At 38.5% G+C, this 26931-nt stretch overlaps 2 protein-coding genes across 8 annotated transcripts in view; one reads left to right on the top strand and one right to left on the bottom strand.

The window, feature by feature from the left end:
- Window positions 1-327, bottom strand: part of polrmt (polymerase (RNA) mitochondrial (DNA directed)) — a 42183-nt gene extending 41856 nt beyond the window's left edge. Inside the window, exon 1 of the mRNA XM_056758326.1 lies at window positions 23-327. Coding sequence (XP_056614304.1) covers window positions 23-161 — 139 coding nt within the window. The 5' untranslated portion in view covers window positions 162-327. The remainder of the gene's footprint in view (window positions 1-22) is intronic.
- fgf22 (fibroblast growth factor 22) lies at window positions 271-25218 on the top strand. 7 transcript variants are annotated; one of them, XR_008907650.1, is made up of 6 exons: window positions 271-391; window positions 3147-3301; window positions 5633-6351; window positions 20761-20864; window positions 21508-21996; window positions 22381-25218. XR_008907650.1 is itself a non-coding variant. In XM_056758333.1 (6 exons), the coding sequence occupies exons 4-6, from the start codon at window positions 6000-6002 to the stop codon at window positions 21700-21702; spliced, it is 651 nt and encodes a 216-aa protein (XP_056614311.1). In that variant the 5' UTR covers window positions 271-391; window positions 3147-3301; window positions 5305-5384; window positions 5588-5999; the 3' UTR covers window positions 21703-25218. The 7 variants fall into 7 exon arrangements, 6 of the variants coding, with proteins under 6 accessions (XP_056614311.1, XP_056614308.1, XP_056614307.1 ...); XM_056758333.1 differs by adding an exon at window positions 5305-5384 and having other exon boundaries at window positions 5588-6351; window positions 21508-25218; XM_056758330.1 differs by adding an exon at window positions 5305-5384 and having other exon boundaries at window positions 21508-25218.
- Window positions 25219-26931: the final 1713 nt, after the last annotated feature.

Raw genomic sequence — 26931 nt, forward strand, 5'->3', positions numbered from 1 at the left:
CATGTAGATGTCACGAGTTTACCTCGCAGTTGTCCCCCTCCAGTATACCGAATTCTGAGACACAGGCGGCAATAATCCGCATCAAGAAGTCGCATGCACCGGTCGACCGCAAAACTACGCGTTAAGCCCTTTGAAAAGGCACACAATGTTAAAAGTGACATGTTGACATGATAGATCCAGCCACCGCATTATCGCGTGCAGAAGGCCGCCATCTTGGTTCAGACCTGATTGCAGATAGAGGATACATCGATGTAGACCCGCTCAAAAGAGTAACGACCATATCGAGCAAATTTCATTTTAGAATAGCAATGAAACAGCTGCCATGTCCATGATGACACACCTTTAAAACTCAAGTAATCATTAAAGAAAAGTTTTTAGGAAATGTGAAAAGGTAAATAGGAATAGCGGTCAGTTATATTATGCTTGTATATGTCGCTATGTACATGTAAAGCATGTTATGTTTTTATTTTGACATTACATTTGAGATGTTGATTTAAAATAGAGGATTTTCGTAAATTGTTGTAGTATTCATTTTGAATTAAACTAACATTTAGGTTAGAGACTCTAGATGGCGGTCTTTGGCAGATCACCTCACGCAACCCAGCAAATTCACGTCATGCGCGAGCGCCAGTGGTTTTACAAAGCCACAAGTTTACAGATTTATGGTTTATCTTTACACATTTGCCATTTTAACTGATCTGTTGGATGTGCTCACGTCTTTTTAAGTGTGTATTTGGGGGCTTTGGTAAACTTCCTAATGTAAGTTAAATGTCTTCCTCATAGAACAACGTTTTGGTAAGTGAAGATTTTAGTTGCTATGTAACGTCAGGCCGTAATAATATAAACATGAATTTAATTTTATTTACTTATTTCTTCATTTTTCTTTTTTATATTTTTCCTTACATTTATTTGTATGATTATATATATATATATATATATATATATATATATATATATATGGGTCAATGACAAATAAGAAAATATCAGGTGGTGCGACCATATATTAATTTAAAATAATATACATTTAATGTATTTAGCACTGAGTATTTTCCCCTCATAAATAAGAAATTTAACATAAAATCATGCCAAAATATTTTATTAAGAATTTTATTGAGAAAATTAACATTTATTTCTCAGTTTTGTTCTCTGTTTGTATGTTCGAACGGTCGCACCACCTGACATTTTTGGTCTTTCAAACACCAAAACTCAAAAAATCTATTGAATTTCAATAAAATGAAAAGGGTTTCTTATAAAGGACATATTGTAGATCCATTTGATATATGACATGTATTTATTCAAATTCTTTTTAGGAAAATAATGAATTTGGACAAAAAACACGTAATTGACCCATATATATATATATATATATATATATATATATATATATATATATATTAAAAGTTAACAGTGTAAATTACTTTAAACTTCCAACCAGTTCATGAGTACATATAATGCTAACTGACTGTACAGTACATAGATAGTTGACAAATAAACCGTAAGTGTGTCCTATGGTGTGACAGCAAAAATAAATAAAACTAACAATGAAGATCAATCTCTTTTATGCTATATTAATAATATAAAATATATACACCGTAGCACACATGTACGCTGTATTTGTATATTTTATAACTACCATATTGATATGTTAAGAAAGCTAGATTTTTATTATACCCTTAAGAGGAGTACAGTACATACATATACATTTGCATTATCCCTTGCTTGCTTTCAGTGCCAATGATGCCAGTGATCTCAATGAGTGGAGTGTGTGGTGGAGATCATAGACTGTCCTCCGCTATGGTTCATAGGGTCTCCTTCTCTGACAGACCCATTTGATGTTTCAAACTCTGGTGTGACAGTCATTATTGGGTGACCACCTGTCAACAAAAGAAGAGAAGAGAGCAATTCAAGACCCTGAAAATAACTCCAGACCGAACAAGGCTGCTATTCTCTTCAATTCTGAAAATCAGACCTCTTTGCACACCTAAAGAAAGAGTGCATATCTTTGTTTTTATGGAAATGCTGCTGGTTTTTTAAATGTTCACCTGATCAGACAATGCATTGTGTGACTTGGTGTTGGTAGTAAGTGGTTTTATGATAATTCGTTGGAACATGAAAAATTCTGGAAAGGGGGGAAAGTCTCTTTTAGTATTTCTCTTTTAGTCCTTTGAATATACCAATGCTTGGTGTCATTTACAACCACACAAGGAAGTTTAGAATACCCTCGTGCGAGCTATTTTGAAAAGATCTCTCCACACCTGTCAATAGCAATAATTCAGAGTCTATATGCATAAACGTCTGAAAGATTAACATCCAAGCTGCGCTGGTTATAGATGTATGATATAGATTTGCTTGACTTCACACGAACATATGCAACATCTGTGAGATGTATATCTTCGATTATCACTCACAAGATTATCTTGAGTGTTTGAATGAAAGATGTCCACCGATCCCCCTACCACTTTTTTCTTAAAAAAGTAACAGCGTGTCTTATCCTCTTGGATATCAGTCAACTATCCCCAAAGGATAAAGACTTCCACGCTGCTAATCAGATAAAATACTAACTTATCACTGATTTTAGCTACAATGGACAATGGTCACGAAGGAGGAAATGCAAATGGGCTTGTCGCAGATTGATCTCTAGTTGTGGCGGCAGCAGACAGATCCTGAATTAGAAACGGATGTTTATGTAAGCGACCGCACAGTGTGGCACTCTGGTTATCTCGGCCACCTGCGTCAGAAGAATCTAGCGGGAAGTCTGTGGTTGACATGAGCGTTTTAGAGCTATTAGATGGTACATGATGCGCATTGCCATGTTATTGGCATTTAATCCTGATTTAATAATTTGAGAATAGCATTGACCAGGCCAGTAAAATAGATTATTTGGAATATAGTCATAATAAACCTTGTATCATTTTTAAATGACACAGTAGTTGAGAGCAATAGAGGGAAGGGTGTATGAGGGGGTGATGAAGGGGCAATTGAGGAGAGTCCGTATGTTAGAAACAGAGAGAAAACAATTAATAATGGGAGCTATTACGGGGAGATCAGCGCAAGAGGGAGGTCAGGTTTCAGGCCCTTTTGGAGAACTTTGATGGTACAAACCAGGCCTCATTACTGAGATATTATCTCCATTCATACACTTTCAGAGTTGATGGGAGCCCTGCTGGGAAAGATTAGGTTCCTTTCATCAGTGAACATCCTACACGGCCGCACACATTTTCTCAGCTCAGGGTGCAACAGACATGGCATCATGGGAGCGAAGGAAACGTCTATTGATGGCTAGTGATGTGTGGAATTAAAGGTAAAATTACCTTTTTATGTCAGATCATGTAAAAGTATTTTTTAAATCATTAATTTCATAGTCTGATATATACGGTATCAGTAACACCATGAATTAGGATGATATTGTGCTAATTGCATAAATTACATTAAATTATTCAAGTAAGGTTATTGTTGGAATTAAAATGAACAATAGAAATCTAATAGTTGGGATTGTGGTCATACTGATAGAAAGATTCAAGGAGCTGCATGTGTTTTACTTAGGGACCATCATCTACGTGTTAGCTCCACATCTGACATTCATATGTCACAGAAGTTTGTTCAGAAACGTCTTACATTGCCCCAAACAATTCTAATTACCATCAATTTCCAAGGAAGCAGGGCCGGGAGTTTGATTTCCGGGGTGGTTGGGTGTGCTGGAGGGGCACAAGATTGCGTGCGTGCATGGACGGGTTCACTTTTAATTCAGCCAGCAAACAACATCCTTGGAATTAAGAAGCTATTAAGGCTATTTTGTTCCCTATTCTGTGTAATTCATTTTTTAAAGGAGCGAGAAGGTAGGCGCAGAGAAATAAAGCATGGGATACGTTGGGGTCCACCTCAGTTAGGTCTAATTGGGAGTGATGGATGATGTATGTGACCCAAATTGTTGAGGCTAGTGAGTTGAAGCTTTGAAGTACAGCGGCAGGACACCCAAAGGCCAATATGACCAAGCAGACGGGAATGACTGCGGGAAGCTGAAAGGCTACAGACTGCTGTCTCCACATGCTTTTATAGGCCAAGTATGACTGCTAAAGCTTCAGAGACCTGTTAGTTAACTAGCTACAAAGTGTGAATGACTGTGTCTCTTCCTGGTAAAACGCACACCTCAAGATCATTTTCACTCCTTGACCCCCCTGCTCTACCCCAGGCTGCACACATCATTAAAATGGTAAGCCTTTTAAAAGGGTGTTAGTGCCTCTTTAGAACATAGCTTCAATCAAACCAAAAGTACACTTCGGTTTGTGTGCCTTAGTTATGAGGACAGTCATACGCTATAGCCCTTTAAAGAATACTCAATTTGATGGAGTACACAAACATAGGTGGTTGGTGCAAGAGCTCAACAATATCATTTTACTTTATGGATCCTTAAAACAATTTCCAGGTGCATATGTGATTGAAAACAACAGTATGCTTTAGACTTTAGACAAATGTGCAGCAGAATGCCATTTTTTAAGTAAAGCTTAACATCATGAATTGGCATGAACAAACAAGTTGCAAATACAAAAAATGCTGGGTAATTGTCAAACCAAAGTTGGGACAGAAAGGGATGAACCCAGCCAAAGGTTTAAACTATCCTGAAAATGGTTTATATTTCACCCAACAATGGCTTAAAACAACTCAGCATTTTGGGTTGAAACAAATTAAATTACATTTTTGGAGTTAGGAAATTTAATACATTACATTACAACCCAACCAAACGGTTTGGTTTGTCGCTTTTTGACGCATCGCTGAATTGAAAAATAACCCAGCATTTTTTAGAGTGTAACTTCTTTTGGAGCTCCAGACGTACCTGGATGATATTTCAGAGACATATTCACCAGGTCAGAAGTGGGATAACATTATCAATTGGAGAAGCCAATGACTCATATACTGTAGGTCAATAGGACTGCTGTATAACCATTGACTATATTTGCCACTTAGATTTTTAAAAAATGTAAGTGGTTGTAAGACTGTAACTTCAGTTCCCCGCTTTTAAATTTATGTCATTTACTGGATGGTTAACCCCTCCAAAGACAGATCTGTAATAGAACTAGGATGGCAACACCATTTATTTAAGTTCGCCTACCAAAATAAAGAAGGGATGTGAAATCGATATGGCTCTGTTTATGCTACACACATATTTATTCAATACTCTGCATTCCCAACACTGGCACACAAAAATACGATCATTTTCCTAAAGGTAATAACACTACAATAAACCAATATTAAGAGTGACATTTAAAGTGACTATGAATAATCTAGGTCCCACCCATCTACTAACAGTCCCCCAGATGCAAGCCCTGCCCTGAATAAAATGTAGGAAAGAGCTGAGCCACTCCACCAAACAGCAGGCAGACTCCAAGGTACAGAGAGTGAGAGAGAGAAAGACACCGATTTACAGCTTTACTGCCTCATTCAGTCCGTCATACTTGCTCTCACTGCCCCCCCCCTATCTTATCCTCTCCGTCTCTTTCTGTCTGCAGTTTTACTTCCTCTTTGAAGCTTTCTCTCTCACAAACACACTCATTTAAATACGCTCATTCACTCAGCTCATTCACCGGCACAGGTCAGGCAGCCTCACATTTCGCCTTGTTCTGCCCCCGGCTGACAGGACAGAGCCCTGCAAGGTGCAGCCATCATAAAGGACACCAGCTTCCACAGCTCAATCAAGTTTGACGCTGTCTGAACCCTCCGAGAAGATCGAGATGTTTGTTTGGAATGGAATTGCAAAGTTTTGAGTCATCATCCTGAAAAGGCAGACTGGCAGAAGGAGACACCGGCAGCGGATTTCAAGACCAGAAATAATTTGAAGCCGGTCACGTTGTCTATGCTTTGTTTGAATGACTCCTGTCTCAAGGATCTGTAACCCCCTCATCCCATGTTCCTGCTTGCAGGGTCTGTGTGAGGCAGGTTGCCCATCGAAGACCAGCATCATGCCGACTACTTACGCAAGGTGCATATTGGGAGTCTGACCCATCATGTGCAAATGGACACGCACCACCCCTGGTCTCTACTACGACCTCACCTCCGCTGGGTCAGCCCTCCCCGGGTTGCCACTTCAATCTTATCCTTTTCCCCTGGTATGCATGTCCTTGCTGTTTCTGACTTGTTCTGCTCTTGGAGGTTGCCCACCTGCGCAGGGGCATGACCCCCTTCAGGCGTTGGCACAGGGGACGAACTGCTCATGGACCCTGGAGCGGCATGCACGCAGCTACAACCACCTAGAGGGTGACGTCCGCCTGCGACGCCTCTATTCCGCCAACAAGTTTTTTCTCTGCATCGACAAAACGGGGAAGGTGGATGGCACCCGTCGGAAGAATTACGCTGAAAGTGAGTAGACACCCATTTATGTTTATTTATGGAAAGGGAGTGGGGCTTGTTAAGTTGTAGGCTTTGTTTTATGATCTTGTCATCATTATCTTTGTCACTTGAGCTTTTATGGAAGTTTTATGATTCGGGATTCCTCGATCTCGGCTTGTGTCAAGACTATTTTGTTTGGGGTGTGTGCAAAAGTGTTGCTAGTTACGATGTATAACACCGAAGAAGAGAAGTTGAAGTTTAGATGAAGGTGAAGTCCACTTTGAACGTTTTATTGTAACAAGTGACCGTGAGCCATTTGTAAGACTAAATACCAGTTTAAGGTTTGCAATGTATGTATGGTCTCAAATTATCTTAAAAGGGGACTGTGTATTTAAGATAACCATCTTGTGTTAGGCACTTTATTTTGATATTTTAGTTCAACTTTGTAAAGTGCCAGAACAGAACTTATTTGTGGAGAACATTTGGAAATAGCAAGTGCAGTCGGTCTCTACAAAGTTTATGGTAATAAATCACCCATATGTGCATGTCATCAAGTTAATCCCTTGATCCACATAAAACGGCTCCCAGAATCCCATTTGACACTACCTCCCATTGTATTGTTCCGGTATGTTTACATTTATTTTGATCAGATTTGTGTCAAACTGTAGAGATCACAGTGGGATGACATGTTGTGTATATTGTGCATTACTGCCACCGCGCAGATTGAAACGTTGCATGACATTGTTTATGAGTTTCTTTCCAGGTCTGTGTCACATCAGCTTAGAATGGTTGTGCTTGGTACAGCTGGTTGAAATTGTGCAGCCCTCAGAGGCAATTTGCTTTACATTTACTTACCATCCTCTCATTTCCTGACGCTGAATTAAGTTCATTTTATGCAAAGTAGGTCCCTCTCACAGCAAGATATCCTGCATTTATGAGCCTAAACGAATATCCTGATACTGCCATCCAGGATTCACATTAGTAGAAATATTCTGGTTTATTTTAGCTTTCTCTCTAAATAAGAAATAGGGCTTGAAAATATAGGTATAATGATTGCATTTAGCACATTTATAACAGAACTACATCTATGCACAAAACAAATTCAAGTATTTTGACAGCCCTCTTAGAACACTTATTGTATTTTCTAACTTGTGGCAACTCAAGCCAGATCTCCAATTCAAAAGCATACATCGATCATGTTAGTATTGCTTTGCCACCGTCCACCTTGCCCTCTGCTTAGCCCTCAGCGTCCGTCAACACTGCCGCGTTGCCCAAACAGCCCCTCTCCCTCTCACTTTTTCCAACTCTCGCTCCCAAACTCTCAGGTGCAAAAACAGTTGGAATTAGTCAACGGGCCCTTGGCTAATTGAGGTAGGAAAATATTGTATCAATCCCAGCCAAATTCAGGGGAGAGAAGGGCTTCCATGTGAAGCACGGGGTGAAAATCAAAGGGGGATGGAACTTGTACACAAAAAGTGTTTTAGATATGAACATATCTAATAGTAAAATAGTAACATTTTATCTTTTTAATTTGAGTTATGCTCAAAACAAGTTGATAAATCTGTTCATGTATGTTATAAAAAAAGAGCACATGCACTGTTGCTTATGAAGAAAATGTATCCTGTTTTAAAGATTTTTTTGGAGAAATAGGAAAATAAAATATCATTCTTAGATTTCATTCTTCTGAGGATTCTGTCATAAGAATATAATACATGCTGCTTTCATCCCAAGTTTAATTTGTTTGGATGCTGATGTCAGAAAGCAAGGAGTGAGATACAAGAACCCTGGAGGAAATGGCTCGCAAAATTGTGCAGACGGTTTTGAAGCTTCACTAACCACAAACTAGCTTTGAAAACCATAATCTGGTTCTAATTCTTATTTGGTCCATGAGCTGGCATTAAGGTTTCAGGATTTTCTTTATATTGATGCCAATTGACTGAAATTGGACTTATTCATCTAAATTTCTGTCAAATTATCTTAAAAAAATTAAGACTGCGTCAAGACTTGATACAGTATCTGCAGCGGGTTTGTGAATGAGAAAACAAAGTCATCTTAACCCAGTATTTTCTGTGAATCCCACTGTAGGATTTTGCCAAGACAAGTTTGTTTTCTTTTTCACTTTAAATGTTGCAGGTACTTCTAAAACTTTTTTGGCAGACGAAACCAGCTTAGCTCTTTTTTCCCTTAAAATTTGGCTTGAACAGAATGCTGTTGAAGTCTTGGGCGTATGTGGTTGAGGACATCAAATGCTTGACTTGAGTCCAGGCAACAACATGCCGCTTAAGGAAATAAAGTCATGCGACGGGGATAATCAGAAAAGTCACATTTGCTAAAATGTAGCCACTTTGCAGTTTGCCAGGCCTTTTCCTCCATCTCCCGTTTTCTTTCGCTCTCCTTCTTCCATCTCGCCTGTATTTACAAGAGTTGTGTCATGTTTACCAAGTTTCCCCTCGCTTTTATGCATCTCAGTTTAGATGTTACCGTGTTCCCTTGCCGTGATTTCATAGGTGTGTTGAGGTTGGACCCGAGTCACGGGAAGAAAATCATCCAGCCGTTCTGAATATATTGTGGAATTATTTAAAACATATTTCAAAAAGAGAGACTGTCAGTCCATGAACGCCTGTAGTGGCCACAGAGGAGAGATTGTGTGCAACTGAAAGTTGGCTTGTTAACCCATGCAGAATCATGGGAGGTGAACATGAATTCACAAAATGTCATATTCATCACTGAAGCCTCATATCAACTCCGCTCTTTAAGTTGTTATATGCCAGTTTCATAAAATTAAATATGTTTTAAATTACCATTTTTGCTACAACTTACTTATTAAACACATGTATCAAAATTACAGAATGCTGAGTTCAGAAAAGGGATTTAAGGATTGTCTTGACTGTCATCTAAAATTCTTGTCTACCTTAAACAAGCATGTTAAGGTTAACTGAAAGGGGACGGTTATACTTTCATAAGCTTTCATAAGTGTCTAAGTGATCCTGGTCTCTGTGACAGTTGGAGCGGTAAGGGCACATGGGTGCTAGGTGATTCCAGACGCTTCTGGAAAGTCTAGGAATGTTGCTTACATTTAGCCTGTGGGGGCCTCTTGGAGGATTTGGTGCCAGGAAAAAAGAAAACCCGACAAATCCATCCTTTCTAATCCTTCCGATGTACAGTGGTCCAGAGCATAAAAAGAAAATGCTGGAAGTCCTCTTGCCAGGTGTTCTGTCTCTGCGAAAGTAAAAAAGACACAAATGGACAAACACCCTAAGATAGATACCCCAAAATTGCCTTAATATTGTAAACTCTTCTTTTTCAACGAGTTGAAATGTCATTGACGTTTACCACGCTGCCCATGTTATTTCATCCATATTCGTAGTTTGGGTTCGCAAAGAAACGAACCCGCTCTTACTTTTGTGATTCAGTCATTGAACGTCAGGCGGTGACAAAAACAACTGACTACACAAAGCTACCACTCTTTTTGCATATCGTCTCTGTCCTTCCACAACATCGGATGTCCAAATTATTCAGGAAATAGAAAAACACTGAGGTTCTCAAACTGGGGGCCGTGGCCACCTGGGGGCCCCCAACATAGATCCAGGGGGGCACATGTTTTGTGGAATTTTATGAAATGTAGTGAATCATATATGAATCCAACATCAGAAAAATTAAACCACCAACCAAAAGTATCAATGTTCCAGCATTGTATAACTGAATATATTTTTGTTCAGTTTAAGTTTAAGATCATACTTTTTTATTGTGGGGGGGGTTTGAAAAGTGAAGCACTATACACACAGGGGGCCTTACAATTTAAAAGTTGAGAACCACTGTCTTAAATGATTAAATACTGTGTTGTGAAAGTACTTTTTGAAGGTAAGATAGTTGCAGAATACAGTGTTAAACATAAAGAGTGACTTATGAATAATGATTTGCTGAAAAATTTAATTCACAAAATATACAAAGTTCGATCCATGGACAGACTTTAGTTTAGCAGGTATCGTTTTGCATATGTAATGTTTAAAGAAAACTGACCCTGGGGCCTGAATGAGAAGTCATTAGCACTGTTATTATTATTCTAACCTTTTACGAGGGACATAAAACAAGTATTAATTAGATCAGTTGGGAACCCAAAGCTTGGCTCACTCATGGAGCTCCATATGCTGACTAACATCTGCCAAAGGCAACACAGTCCACCTCTCTCAGCTCGAAGGCTAAATTAAACAGACAGACAGACAGACTCGGTCTCATTGTGACCCGGTTCAGGCACTGGGCAGTGCCCACTTGAAGCACTCTCATGGGATTTTAGCTGCTCTGAATTGACCTTTTGATTACAGCTGTTCACCCTCAAGCTTGGCTTGACACGGACCGTGTATCTTGTAAACTCGGATAATATTGGCCTCTGAGCGACTGTTAGGGGATTCCTCGTATACATTTATGACATTTGGAGATTTACACACTATTCGGCTGTCTATTACAATACAGCTGACATCATGGGATAAGTGCCAGGAAACAGGCTTATTCCACTGATTTTTCATAGTCTGGAATGAGACTCCCTTTGGATTTCTTTGCAAAGGTTATTGTATTTGTAAGTGCCTTTTGTACTTGCATTTACGGTATTAGTCATTTAAAATGATACATCAGTCAATAAAAGTGAGCCCCTGAGAGATTACAAGTTTATGTTAAATCTCTAATCAGACATTGAATCTATAGCTCCTTAAAATATTGCACGATAAGAATGTGACACGCACAGTGTGATACATTTCTATTAGGATTTGACTGTGACACAGCTGACTGAGTTGTAAAAACAGCAATAAAAGTCTTACCCTGTCACTGAAGTCAGTTCCACCCTTTTGTACCTTCATCGGCCTGAGATTTCGATCCTTAAAGGGATAGGTCACCCAAAAATGAAAAGTCTGTCATCATTTACTTATGTTGTTCAAAGCTCTTTCTTCACCGACCTTCTTTAAAATATCTTCTTTAGTCTTCTGCGGAAGAAAGAAAATCACACAGGTTTGAAATGACATAAGGGCGTTACCCGTTTAGATTTTTGGGTGATCTATCCCTTTAAGGCAGCACATGCTGTTATAGAACTTGCTATAGAACTTTGATCACTTCAAATACAAAGTCTATGTTAGATTTGATTAAGATGCATTCATTTTATAGTTTGTTATAGGGTAATGACTATTAATTTAGCATTATACTTCACATTTTTAACATGTCTTTTGGAAGTGTGTTACACAGTTTCTGACCGACGTAATTATAGTTGCAAAACAACTGGCATAGAACAGCCCAACAACAAATAACAATAAAAAGCAAACAGTTATTTCCACAGAGTTAACTCCATAAGAGTGAGTATATCAATGGCGTTTCATACTACAAAGGATGACTAAGATATTGATTTTATTTTATTGTGCTTAAAGGGATACTCCACACAAAATGAAAATTCTGTCATGAATTACTCACCCTCAAGTTGTTCCAAACCTGTATACATTTCTTTGTTCTGTTGAAAATAAAGAGATTTTACGTATTTACAATTTGTACGGGGAGTCAATGATGTCCCAGAACTGAAAATTGCTAACAATCTTCCAAATATCTTCCTTTGTTTTCAGCAGAACAAAGTAGTTCATACAGGTTTGGAACAACTTGTAAAGTAACTTTTGGTCTCTAAAACAACCATCGATCAGTCGTGATAACAACAACAGGTGGGTCTCTCTAAAGTTAGACCAAATTAACTAAATATTTCAATTGCTTTACCACCTAAAGAAATAAAGTAATTATGATCCGCTGAAATATGCTGTCCGGCATGACATGCAAGGACATTGCCATCATCATCATCATATAGGAACGAACCCATGATGGGTGCAAACTGTATTTGTTTGAATACAAGGACATTGTTGATAAGGATTGTTCATAATGTACTGAGAAGCTTTTTGATCATAGGGATTGTTGGTAAATTAAGTGGCTAGACTGGGCTGCGGGCTATCTGTATTTCTTATTCTAGAAAGCAATGCAAATAAATTCCATTCCATTCCATTTTCTACCGCTTATCCGAACTACCTCGGGTCACGGGGAGCCTGTGCCTATCTCAGGAGTCATCGGGCATCAAGGCAGGATACACCCTGGATGGAGTGCCAACCCATCGCAGGGCACATACACTCACTCATTCACTCAATTCTTCTAAGTCACATACATTACATCGCATTGCGTACATTTACAAGCAGTTTGACAGTCTAACCTTTGCTATTGAAAGAAACGCACAGCACAGCTGTCTGCTAGTAATACATTGAGTTCATTGACTAATGCTAAACCTCTTGAAGTTAACTTTTTTGATACAGCTGCCAAAAATGTAATAATTATAAATGTTCATGAAACAATTCAAAACCTTTATAAAGTTACCAGACAATTTTTTATTAACTCGCCCAAGCCAACTTTTATTCTCATTTGGCGCATGTTCATTTTGGCCCCGGATTACCTCTTTGCCCCACTCATTTCGGTTGCAAGGTTTCAGGTGAGCAGGGTTGAGCGGACAAGGGCCAGAAATCCCCCGTGGAGGATAATGTTAAGGTCAAGGCCTCTCTAGCTGAGTGATTTGACAGATCTGAAAAAAACCCGATGGCCCCATTGTGCCGCCTGTCAGCTTCCTGTTCGCTCCGTCTCATTTCAGAGCTTTGAAACGCAGAGCCAGCTCCAGCCATGGAAAACGTCCCGGTTTGGATTGACCAAGTGGAACTCCTTGTTTATGCTCGGTCACCCCTGTTTTAAATCCCGTCTCCTCTGTTGCCAGTGCAACACAACCTTTGGAGCTCCGATGCTTTTCTCAGGTGGTTAGGATAAGGAGAGAAAAACTGGTGATGTAATTGATTTATGGGCTAGATTAAGATAATTGCTGTTGTTCTGTGTGACAGGGAATTAAGCCCCACAGACTCTCCGGATAGAATCTGGATAACGTGGTTCAGAGATGAGGTAGTAGATACCACACATAAGATGACGCTCTTGTCCCCTAGCTTGTTTTTAGTCAGAACATTTATTTCTGCATCTTGGCAGGCAAACGGATCTCTTCACATGCAACTCGGCGCAATTAACCTCCTCGCAACAATGACCTCAGTCTTAATCCCCAGGCCTTTGATAGTCCTGGGTGTGGAAAACAACAGAAGCCTTGAGTCAAAGAGTAGCCCTTGAATCAGCTTTTAACTATCTGTTCAGGCCATTAACAGCTAGCCGCTTACTGGCAAAGGAAGTGATGCGTGATTTGAAGGCACTGCTGCACACCCTTCCCCATGATTAAAGAAAAACCCATTTATGGGGGTCTGCTTTATTTCTGTGGCACCTCTCCTTATTTAATTACCTCACGGGGACAGACACCAGATCGTGTCCTTGTTAACCTCTCACACCTTGGCGGTCCTTGCGGCGGACCGGAGGGGATGCTAGGCTTTGAGATTTAGGAGGGTTTAGCATTCAACCTTAAAATGAGCTGATGTGGCTCCAAGGAATATTTCTTGCGATAAGCTACAAGTTCAAATCTCACTCGACTGACTTAAAAGAGAAGAAAGTAAGACAATGCACTCTACATCAACCTTTAACGTTTAAGTATGATGGAAATAATATTAGCTGGGTTTTCAATCAATTTGTTTACATGCACTTCCAAACAAATTGAACAAAGCATTTGATTTAAAACTTGAAATTACTATTGATTGAGGTGGACTACTACACTCAATTTAACAGAACAAACATGAGTGGTGATATGACAAACAATACTGTTCCATAGCTTTTAAAAAAACGCAGAAAGCGCAGTATAGTATTTCATTGCATACATAGCCAAAGCCTTTATTCTACCATTAAAGACTTAAAGAGACTTGTGATAAGCTAATGAAGTAAAGTGTCCGGCTCAAAGTGTCTCACTTTACTCTTCTGTGAACGAAACAGTGGATGAAATGGACATTCTGGGATCTTGTTTTAGGGCTTGATGTCATGTGGCCTCTGACCCTGGGCCCATTGACTCTGGAAGTGGCCTCTTTATCTGGGACAGTAATTGACTAATGAAAGACTTCCTCTGCCTTGTGAGAATCTGTCTTTCCTTGTCTACTGGGCAGTGATGGGACTCTTATCTCTAAACTCTCTTTCTATAGAATCTGAAGGAGCTTAAATCTACATTTATACCATATATACATTTACATAATATGATAAAAGTTGCTTCCCTAGTCTAATCTATACCCAGTATTGCTTTATATCAAAAACTGTATAAAAATAAAATTGTAATTTGTAATGTGAATTATTCAACAGTAAACCCATATTTGATAGATTGCAGAGTGCTTCCTACTGTATGTTATTAGTTTTAGCTGCATCTGTTTAAAAACTAATTGTAGTTAAAAAAAATCATACGTCAATTGAGTCAAAAACCCAAACACCGTCATCACACATTTCCCACCACGAAACCTTTCTATGAGAACGAAGCCTGTAAATTTAGACCAGGCAGACAAGTAGACAGAGAGTCATTGGGGCCCTGACCAAGTTTCTCTTTGTCCCCAAATGACCTCTGCTCTCCTCCACGGCCTCTGTGCCTCTCACCTGGACCGTCTCTCTGTGTGCGGGGGGTAACGGGATACCTGTCACTGGCTCTTATGGCCTTTGAAGGACCCGGCTAATCCCCAGAGCTTGCATTCAGCGAGCCATAAAGGCAAAATGAGGCCAAGGCCAGGCCCCTGAAACTTTAACAGCTCTGAATTGTGCGAAAGGGAACGTCACCCAAGTGTGCAGTCCTGGCGAATGAGTGTGATAATGCACTCTCAACTGAACAGAAGGGTCTTGATAATCGAGTTTCACATATATTGGCTCGCCACCGTGGTAGCTTATGGCCCTTGTGGCCTTTGACCACATGCAAATTTCAAAAGATTCTTAGATGAAACATGGAAGTGAATTAAAAACCTGTTGTATAGAAACTCAATAGTTCTGTAGTTTAATATGAAGAGTACAACGTGTTGGGTTATGTTCAACCCAGTGTTGGGTCAACAAAGGATAACCCAACCGTTGGGTTAAGTTAACCAAGATAATGTATATGTTTGATCCAACAATGGGTTAAAACTACCCAGTATTTTGGGTTGAAACAAGCCAGCATACAGTAGGTTAATTTTACAACCCAATGGCTATGTTTATTCCTTTTTGATCAAGCAATGGATTGAAATTAGCCCAGTCTAAGAAGGAAATACTAATATCTGTATTGTACTACTGTAGTTTTCCCACCTTGACCCTTTGGTACATGGAATAAAGTTGTTTTTTCTTTCACTCAGTTAAGCTTGAACGAATATGACATATGGCTTAAAACTTGAACTCTAGGTAATACATGGTAAGAGGTAAAGACCAAGTCTAAAACAGATGTTTTAGATTATAGCCAGTAGACATTTATGAGACTGGACAGTAAATGCTTGGGCAAGTTATTTAACTTCAACACATGTCATACGAAAGAAAAAAAAATACAATTGTATTAAAACATGGTGCAGATTTGATCACGTTTATGTGAACTGTACAGTCCTAAACTGTGTTTATGTTATCGGAAAGAATATTGTTCATATTATGTTGCAGCACATCAACAAAGTACATGTGCGACGATAAATAATTACATCGGATTACATAATCTTGAGGAATCCCTCAAAAAGGTTGGGTCTTGTGTATTTCAGTAATTGCACCAAAGCCACAAGGCATCTTGCTGAGGCTTACTATTGCCGAAAAATCTATTTAACGACCAATTAAATCGTGAAAAAGAGCATGTTTACCTCACACGCAGCCATCTGGTGCAATGGATAGCAGACTGATAGTATGAGAAAGACTGATGTTATCAGTGAGCAGCGTTGTCGAACACAACCACCCCGGCCCCTGGAGATGGAAAGAATGTGGGAACGAAATGAGAAATCAGGCCAGGCAAAGAATTGCCCGAGCGACGTCCTTTCTTAACATGCTCAACTTTACTAAAAGCAAGTACACCAGAAAAAGAATATCAAACATGATAGTGAATGCATTGCATTATACACTAACATACTGTTGGGGAAAATCAACAATTAGCGAATCTACCAAATTGTTTTGTAATATGGCAATAGCAGTTTTAAAACCTTTTTCAAACAAGGAGTGGTGTAGCGTTGTGTTGCACAGAGTCTTGCTCTAATATGCTAATCTATAGATTTTGTTAAATAATTTTGTTAATTTAAAATGAACAATTTAACATAGATAATTCACAAACTCAACACCTATTGTTATTTATTATTTTTTTATGTAAATTTTTATGAATTGCTTATTGTTGTCGGATAGAGTTAATGGCGCAGTAAGCAGCCATTTTGTTTTCCATGCATGTCTTTATACACGATACGTTTGTTTTGAGACTTCTTTGCAGGAAGCGGTATTATAAACAGCTTAGCTGTTCACATTCATTACATCAATAACAACCGTAAGTTACGTTTATTGCCGTGTAGGGTCTCATGGGATCAATGACATGAGAATCATTCAAAATGGATGAATGACTTGTGTCATTCGAATAACAAAACCTAAAGCCAAGCCGGAAAGCTGCATTAAATGCTGGCGTAAAAACAGGTGACATTAGTATGAAAGGAGAGTATTGCTAAGGTTACTGGGTCTTTTCACAATCCCACCTTATGCACGTGTGTTCTGCATAAGGATGCACAACAGTGCTTTCCATTGCGAGTACAGATGACAGGTGTCATAACCTTATGTCTTTAATGAATAAACCCTTCCCACCTTTGGAAACCTTGGTTATGATGCATGTCCAGAAACTCAGGCCAGAGCTTCACAGCTGGCCCCGGCTAGCTGCTCTTTGGAACGCTCCCTGGATCGTTCGGCTGTTAATAAGCTCATATATTTCATAACCCTGCACACAGGTGAGGGTGTTTGACCACACATGGACTTGACTGTATGCCTTGCCATAAAGTAAAATGACATGAGGTTTTAAAAAATGGAAATGAAAAATTCAAAAGAAAAATGTATTTACTTATTAAAATCTTTATGATATTAACATATAGATGAATGAAAAATGAACCAGTTGTACTCATAGTAAAAATATGGAAAATAGTGAAAGGTGAAAAAGGAGTTACTGTTTTTCATAATTTTGGTGAACTTGCTGATTCAGACATGATGTCCACGACAAAATGCAAAACTGTAATTTCGAAGTTGCAATAAATGAATTACTGTAATATATAGCTGTTGGCCTTCTGAAACCTTGTATCTCCACATTTCGTTTATGTTTATATTTTTGCCATAAATCATCATAATTAGTCATAATAATTAACTTTATGTTTGTCCCTAGGTTTTGAAATTATCTAACCAATAAAAGTATTAGAATGTGCGTGTCAACTTCAACAACACAATATTTCATAATTTTCAAAGTGTTTATTCCATTTCCTGAAAAACATCCAAAGGTTTAGGGAGGACATTGTCAATGTTAAGTCTTGAGTGTGTATCTTAAATGTACAGAAGGTAATGGAATCAGAGATAACACTGCTTTTCACAGCGTAAAGCAAATGAGATTTTGAGGTTAATGTGGTCAAAAAGTAGGGCAGAGGGCTCACACTACTTGAAACTCAAGCTGTATAAAAGGTTGGTTACTGGGGTGGGCTTATTTGAACGCTCACCACACACATAGGCCTGGAGTTCAGTGCCCTCAATAGCGTCTAGGAGGAGTCCGATCTGATCAAAGGTGCTGGTCACGGCTATTAGGCACAGCAATAAGGACCCTGCATGAAAAGGTTGCCATTTGAAAAGGTTGCAGAAAAAGAAAAGAAAGAATACGAAAAAAACAACATCAAAACCCTCTACGTTTAAAGAAAAAAGCAAACTGTGGAAAAATTGAAAAGGTACGTCAATCAACTACAAGCACCCGGCCAGGGACAAGAGATTCCCAGGCCTTCTCCTGAAAGGGCGTCAGGCCAGAGAGGGCTACTAGAGGGGGCGACCTGGGAAATTAAAGACCCTCTTTAAAAAGCACAGAAACTTAGCTCCATCTTTCACTCCGTCTCCCCCTCCCTCGCTTTTAATTGATGTGGGCGGATCTCCCCTCGCTGCGACAAAAGCCGGGTCATTATTTAAGAGCTTGTCAGCTTCCAAATCTCAGGTAGGCAACAAAAGCCTATTGGGAGCAAAGGGGCAGTTGAAGGAAACATGATTTTAGGAACCTCCTGACATCCACCGTGATTCTCCTTATTACCAGAATCGACATCCCAGTCTCTACTCCTTCTCACCCAACAAAGGAATCATTTTAAGAGCTTATGCTTTTTTTAAGATTTGCTTTCAATGTTAAAAAGGCCGAACGATCTGAAGGTGGGCTGACTTCCAAGAAGTAAAGGCTGTGAGATTACGGCCAAAACTGAAAGAGTAAAGACCATGTGAAGAGCTTTTAGAAGTTACATATGAGATGGAGAGAATGGCTAGACTTAACTTGACTACCTCTGTAAAAACCTGGATTTTGCTTATCCATTGCAAGGCCATTGTAAATATTAATGAGTGAAACTCAAACAAGCAAAGATTTATCAATCATTTTAAATATGTAATCATAGCTTCTTAAATTGTGATTTGTGCAAATTGTGGGACTTTAACACACCCACATTTTTTATTGTGCCCAACTGGACATTTCCACAAAATATTGAATACCTGCCTCTGTAGAAGAAAAGCATCTTTGGGTCAGATACAGCCTTTTTAAATATCTGGAAACCTGGCAGGCTTTCACATCCGATCAGAACCTGTTAATGATGAAAATTAGACTATAATTATAGATTTTGTGCAGCAAGTAGATCCACAAAGCTGCAAACAACAGTCAATGGGGTGGATTCCCGGACAGGGATTAGATAAACCAGGCAATATTTTAGATTATATGATGTGAATTCAAGTTATTTTAGATCAAGACATCTCTAACATTTATGTTAGTCTGGGACTAGGTTTAAGCTCTGTGCGGGAAATCACCCCTATAGGTTTTTTAAATGGTAGAAACAGCTCCACCTGCTCATACCTAACTGAGGGTTATTACAGTCACGGCTGAAGAGAGGAGGGTACCGAAAATCCAGCCCTAAATTCTTTCGCCTGACACCTGCAATGTGTTCAGCTGAGCCCACATCCTGCGGTTCCTGTGTTTTCTGTCTTCATTACCCAACTGGCGCTCGGTCAACATCTCATTCAGCACCTCGATGTGTTACTGTGTTTACAGTCGTCCTCCAAAGTTTTATAGAGAGGCACCTAGCTGTCTTTTTTCTAAATTGGGTTTTACCAGCTTAAAAGTTGAGACAGATACTGTAGATCGTCAGTGTCATTCATTCCTTATGAGTTTAAAGTGAGTATTTCAGTTTTCCCGTAAAATACCAGACTTGTTTTTAGAGGCTGTATCTTAAATAAAATTATTTTGGCTAACTTCACTAGCATATTTTTCTCTTTTTTTGTGAGTAAAATCAAGGGAACATCTTCCAGTGCAGTAGCACAAACAACACTTATTTCCAAGGTATATTCTCAGAAAACAAGTCTGAATATCTTGTTGCTTCTTCAGCAGAAAATTTATTTTGTTTTGAAGATTTCTAGATACTTTTGCTTTTAATCATATTCATTTTGTATTTATAGGAACATACACTTACAAAATAAAATTTTATACAGCCATTCTACAGAATTGGTGCAAAATCAGAATTGGAAACCCCTTTTTTTCCCTGAATTGTTTTATGTGTGCAAATTTATAATATCAGCGGTACACATTTCTAGTAACTGTGCAGTTCATTTTCATATTGTAATTTCAGAAAGTTTTAAAAATTCTTCCGTTCCCCAAAGTTTTTCACTACTGAAACACAATATATAATTTAATGAGAAGGATCATATTTTACATATTAAGATTTGTTTAAATCTGCTTTTTAAATGTATTTTTTGCTATTTTTAAAATAAATAAATACATTTCCATATGTTAATCAATAACAGGTTGTTAAAAAAATTTTTAAATTTAAAACATCAAAAAGATATTTTTATAAACAACAATGGAAAAAAATCATAAATTGACATTTAGGGGTTTGGGACACCCATCTCCAATTGTAAGTACCCAATAAATAATGATTTTATTTTTGTTACTGAATTATTATTATTATTATAATATTATTGTGGGTTTCGAAAGACTATGTAAGGATCTTGGTAAACAACTGACCTTTTTTTTATGTGGGACAGCAGTTTGCAGGAATTCTATAGAATGGCCCATATATATCTATGTGTATGATATAAACACTAAATGAACATGCACTGTACACAGCAGTTGTGCTTGATGACCTCACAAAAGTCAAATGTAATTCAAAATGGCCTATTGTAGCGTCTTTGTAAAATAAAACCCATCCCTTGAGCATGTGGATGCCTGGTTTTCTAATCAGCAATAATAGAGCGACTTTTGATAGAGAACCCCTCTAAACTAGACTTCTGTTCCTTTTTTCCACTCTTCAGGTCTGATGGAAATCCGATCTGTCAGTGTGGGAGTTGTCGCCATCAAATCTGTCAACACCGGTCTGTACCTCGCCATGTCCAAAAAAGGCACGCTCTTCGGATCGGTAGGTACATCCCATAACAAGCAATGAAAGATAAAAATGAGATAAATCTTTACAATTGCAAAGACTTCTTATCTAATATATGTGAGGAATCATCATTTAATAATATTTGTTAAATTTATGTCATAATTGGACTCAACCCATGTCTGCTCAGTTTACGCTTCTCATGAAGTCAGTGCGTGCCATCAGACAGTTGTTTGTGGCTTCTTGTTGGACGCCTATTTGCATGGTGTCTGAGTGATTTAAATGCTCTCGGAGAAATCTCAACCTGGCAATCTGTCACCCAGCCATGATAAGATGACTTACAGATGGCCATATCTTTCCTCCGATCCCCGGAGTAAACATGACAGACCTTGGGAATCGCTCAAAACCAAAGCATCCTTCGTTTCAAACCCACGCAGAATTATGCCGAAATGAATCTTAGTCACATTTACTCATTTCAAACCGATCTTATCAGACTGGAGGCTCATCCGAGAAAGCTGACTCAGTCAGGACCACCTTTATCATTTTGCAGTTTCGAGAGCGCCTATAAGCAAGATAAATTTATAATGCGCTTATTATAGGCAAGACCCCTGCAACAGACAAATGATTCTGGAGGCTTTTCATAGTATTTTCTCACCTTCACTTTTCATCTACCTCGCTGCAGGTCAGATACAACCCCAGCTGCAAGTTTAAAGAACGCATCGAGGAGAATGGCTACAACACGTACGCCTCCCTGCGCTGGAAACACAAGGGCAGGCAGATGTTCGTCTCGCTCAACGGAAGAGGGAAACCGCGGAGAGGACACAAAGCTAGACGAAGACATCCATCCACTCATTTCCTACCCATGCTCCCCACGTGACTGGACTCTCATGAAGAGCAATGCTTGGACATCATCCTTTAAAGTCCTCCAAATAAATGGAAATATTAGGGACTTGAGTGTTATTAAACTGTTTTTATCCCTTGGTACTGTCAAATGGTCCATTAACTTATTCCTCAGCTTAAGGCCCAGTACAGTTTTAATGTTCTGTATATACAGGTTATGTATTAATGATTTTGTTGAGTTAACACAGCATTCACTGCATCCTCCTGTTAAAACGTACGGATCTCTAAATGACTGAACCGCGACTACGAGGAATTGGATTTATGTGAAAAGGTCATTTTAAATGAAGTTAACAAAAAGTCTTATTGAAAAGAATGACAATGTAACATTGATCCTGATTTCCAATCTTTGTATCAACGCGGAAATCATAGGACCCTACTTGTCACACAGTAATGTTGTTTACATAAGACATTAAAATCATCTGGTTTTACATTTCAACATCAAAATCTGAGACTAAATAGGTTCCAGTACTCGATTCACCATTTAGCATAGCAAACTTCCTGTAAAGTTCTGATTATACACATGTCTTACTATGTCACATTAACATACCTTTTTTTCTCTCAACCTGTCGAAAAATAGAACATTTAATATATTTAAACTTTTCAAACCCCTCTGTTTGGTTTGTGATGTTTTTGTCTGTATTCTTCGAAACCGCAGTCTGGTCCACATACGGATGAGAATCTGGCTTCATCCACGTGCCACTGACCGCAACTTCATGTTCTGCCTACTAATGATGAGCAACACCTGCTAAGTGGTTAGCCGTGGCAGAAAGACCAAAAACCACGTCCAAAAAAAGCCACCCTAATGGAACTCTGAGTCCGTTTACACCTGTGCTGCTTTCCTGGCTGTTCTACAACCATCTCGGCTGTTAGTCAAAAAATTGAAGGAACATAGGATTTTATTCACTGAGTGAAATGTTGGTTGACATGTTTTGTATAGCTACACTTGTTTAAACGGAGTGATGAATGGGGTATTTGAAGATACCGTATGTAAATTAAATTGTAAGAGTCCTGTGGTGTATTTTAAAGGTTTTTGGCTTCATTAAATTTCAGCTCGTGTGTACATTGAGCAACAAAGAAAATTCCTATTGCCACTGTTCCTGACACAATTCAGACTTAATAATGAAACTTCATAGACAGTAGAAAAGGATTGCTTTGTGGAATAACATTACAAGGTTTATTTTGGTTTTAGGTGATTTGTACTGTTAAATAAATGATCAATTTGTTTGTGCCTCAAAAATGATAAGGGGGTTCGTCAGGTGATACTTTGTGTTTCAAACTCATTTAAATGTAAGAAATCACTATAATAAGAAAGCAAAGGGTTTAATGAATCTTCCCATACAGTACACTGTTAAAAAACATATTTTTACTGTTGTTGTTTTTTTACACTTTTTTATGTTTAATGTAAAAACAAACTGTTATTTTACAGATTTGACTGTTTTTTAGCTAAAAAAATATTTTTGAAAATACAGTAAATTACAGAAAATGACCGCACATTTCCATGAAAACTGGGAAACATGTATTTTACACTAATAAACTGGCGCATCAGCAGCCAGAAATGTCCGTTTTTTTACAACATTTTTTTACAGTGTAGGAAATAAAAAGTGACAAATATAGTTCAAAACATCTTCTGCTTCTCAGATGTTTCTTCTGAAAGCATAATACATTCTAAACTACTTTCAGTCTACGTTATTCTGTTTGGCATTACATTAATAATCCAGGCTTTTAATACATGTCAACAATTATCTGATTTGGGCAATTCTGTGAAAATCTCAACCTTAACATCAAAAAATAGAGATTTGATTTTGCAGCCTTTTGCAAATTATTTCTAATGCATATTTTCCATAGCCAGGTAAGTGCCGCTTACAGAATTGTCACATACATAATGGTCAATAGTCCTTATAAATGGGCATATGAAAGTGTAACAACTATATAACTATAATAACTACTGTATACAACACCTAGGTTCTAGGTTATCCCTCCTCAAGTTGTTAGTTATTATTCCTTCTGATATTTGCATTTAAATTCACAGAAATCCTAAAATGTTGTCTCTCAAAAACTGTGTCATTTTTTTTGTCACATCAATAACGCATGTTAAAGAAAACTTGAGCGTAGACTGATATTTTCCTAGTCATATATTATAATATTACTGGTAACAAATACATTCTCTGATTTTATATCACATCCATAACGCGAAATGTAAATGCAAAAAACACTTGAATTTCTCCATATATCTCTATAAAAGAAAATTCCCATCTCAAAGACTTCTGACCGATACATAATTCTCTCTCATCATGCACCTTTTATATTACTTTGAACCAATTTTTTCTTTTCACTTCAGCGTCCACAAGTTGAAGCCCTTCACCTTGTTGCCATGTCAGCGCAGGAATTCAGCCTGTAGTTGAGAGTATGTGTTTATGCCAGTTTTTCTCTTGAAAGACACAGAAAGACACATAAATGAAGCGTCTGTAATTATCATTGCTGCTCTACTGTCCTGTCAGTTCATTCGCCAGGGAGACCGGAGTGATCTTTTGGCAGCACTGGGACGAAAGATCAAAGCCATGGACCTTTGATCTATGGTAAAACAGCCCGCAAACGTTCCTTTGGAAAATCAGGATGGAATGCCTGAGAAAACAGAGGACGGGACACTGGAAAGCTTGGCGAGGACATCTTCTGTCTTTTCTCCGTTTTTAGACAGTGGTGGCAGTTTGATTGTTCAGGTTTGGGGTCTTGTCAGATAGTGATGGATAAACGTCTTTGTAAAATAGATCAAAGGATTTTTGTCTCGCAGACACAGAAAGTCTCTCTCTGACAAAACTTTCAAGACATTTACACAACAAAAAGTTGTAGGGAAGATAAACATTTGCAACTATACTCAATGTGTATAATGTGAATCAACACTACGAAAAAATCCTGTAAAAAAACTGTAATATTCCATCAAGTCGGATGCCACAAAAATACAGGAAAGTAAAAAAAATTGTAAAGCCAATTACATATTTCTTGTCAATTTGCATTGTTATTCTGTAATGAAAAAAGTCATATATGCTGAAAATATATGAAAATAATAAAAATAATTATCAATCTGGGGAAATCTGTCTTATACGTGATCCACCATCACCTTGTATTTGATTTTAGGCCGTAGTCCACTTAGTTTAAGGCAACCATGTTTTACCATATACAGCATGATAGTTTTTCAGATCTGTCAAAGCGCCGAGTATTGTAGCATTGAATCTGTCTTTGACAATTTTACGGCGGCAGTTAAAATGAGTTGTTGCATGACATTCAGGCTGAGAAAACAAAGCTCTCGTTCCCTTCCCTCCTGCGGTCGCTCTTTTTCCCTCAATGCTGGCAGACAAGATTCATCATAGCGTCGATTGTCATCACGTTGAAGATTATCGTGCGTTGTCTGAAGCGATCGGGCGTACAAGAATCAGGCAGCGGCTCGTGAACCCCGCCGGGCTGATGTCGTGGTATGTGCCGCACCGCAAAGTCTCCCCAGACTCAGGCACCATTTTGGCATTCCCAGAATGCCAGCGGGTAGGCCAAAACTGGCGAGTGGGTTGTGCAGAATGTCACAAGGAGGAGGGGGGGTAAAGTAGAGCCGCGCTGCTGTCCATTGTTATAGGTTTTGAGCAGCAGAAAAGGCCGTGTATTGGCTGGAGTCCCAGTCGACATTGAGAGATTGTCTTTGGCTTTTGAGGGGCTGGAAAATGCATAAGACAGGTCGGGTTCACGCAAATTCTTAACCACGCCAAACGTCTGTCTGTTTTGCTCTCGGGTACAGCCGTATGCATTTGAGAGAAAGTTTTCTTTCGGGTTAGATTGATTCTGTCTTTTGTCACCATCTGTGCTACAGTATTTTCTCAGGAGAAACTCACACTGGCTCTGACAGCTCAGGAGCTCTTTTAGTATTTTTCCTTTCTGAACGTTTACAGTTTAGTTTATAATCACAGTTTCATTTTCTCCTGCTTAACACATTTGGTAAATTTGCTCGTCTAGCTGTGACCGGGGCATTGGGTTAGTTAAAGGGCACATTTAAAGAGTAAATATACCTTGATTTTTAAGGTCCTAGTTTGGTTTATGTTGTGTCCAACAACAAGTTTACGTACATAAATTGTGTAAAAACACTTCTATTTTGTCATAATAGGCAGGTTTTCTTACCCTTCTTCTTGAATGACTCTCAAAAGATTCGTTTGGCGAATCATCCGTCTTATTGGTCAGATGGCCTAGTCTGCTTTGATTGTTCTATCGCGAATGAGGCTCAGGAGCTACAGTGTTTGGGGGATAAGAGTGAAGGACTATATGTGACCCTGGACAACAAAACCAGTCTTATGGGTCAATTTTTTGAAATTGAGATGTTTACATAATCTGAAAGCTGAATAAATAAGCTTTCTATTAATGCATGAGTTGTTAGAATACGGCGATAACTGGCTGAGATACAACTGTTTAAAGCTCAGGGTTGAGCGTGCAAAAAAATCTAAATATTGAGAAAAGTGCCTTTGAAGTTGTTATATATTTTTCATATATTTAAGGTATAGGAAATTTACCAAATATCTCAATGGAACATGATCTTTACTTAATATCCTAATGATTTTTGGCTTAAAAGAAAAATCGATCATTTTGACCCATACAATGTATTTTTGTCTTTTGCTAAAAATGTTCCCGTGCTACTTAAGATTGGTTTTGTGATCCAGGGTCACACATATCCACGGGCAGTCCTAGCTAAAGGCAGGTACTACATGTAGTGTGGAAATCCGTGGGGTTTCTTGAATCGGACAAGGTCACGACTCTTTGCATGATTCAGAATCGACTCGCTTTTTTCTTAGCCAATACGGTTGTTATTCATTCACCTTCGGCTTTACAACTTGGCAGACTGCTTACATTCACACACGGCAACATTACACGCTGCATGAAACTTACTTTACATGATCTCATAATATGTACTCTTTAACAATTAAGTTCAACATTTAATTGTCCTTGTCTGTCATTGTTTTGATTCTGTAGTCAGTATCAGACGGTGGTTTCATCTGAACCTGTTCATTTTTGTCAGGAGAAATGTAGTATCTTACAGACGTACATTACAGGAAGTAAAAAAAAAACAATCACACTTTACAATAAGATCCTAGTTGTTAGTATTAGCAAACTTATTAGATAATAAATTTTTCATTTTTGTTAAGTTTAGTTGATGTCAATGCAGTTATTCACATAA

Source organism: Triplophysa dalaica, chromosome 10 (assembly GCF_015846415.1).
Source record: "Triplophysa dalaica isolate WHDGS20190420 chromosome 10, ASM1584641v1, whole genome shotgun sequence".
NCBI lineage: Eukaryota > Metazoa > Chordata > Actinopteri > Cypriniformes > Nemacheilidae > Triplophysa > Triplophysa dalaica.

Bases quoted from the DNA above. Each gene is read 5' to 3' on its own strand.
- fgf22 (XM_056758333.1), top strand. From the start codon at position 6,000: ATGTGCAAATGGACACGCACCACCCCTGGTCTCTACTACGACCTCACC. The intron at 6,352-20,760 runs GTGAGTAGACAC...TCCACTCTTCAG, and splicing joins TCGGAAGAATTACGCTGAAA to GTCTGATGGAAATCCGATCT. The intron at 20,865-21,507 runs GTAGGTACATCC...ACCTCGCTGCAG, and splicing joins AAGGCACGCTCTTCGGATCG to GTCAGATACAACCCCAGCTG.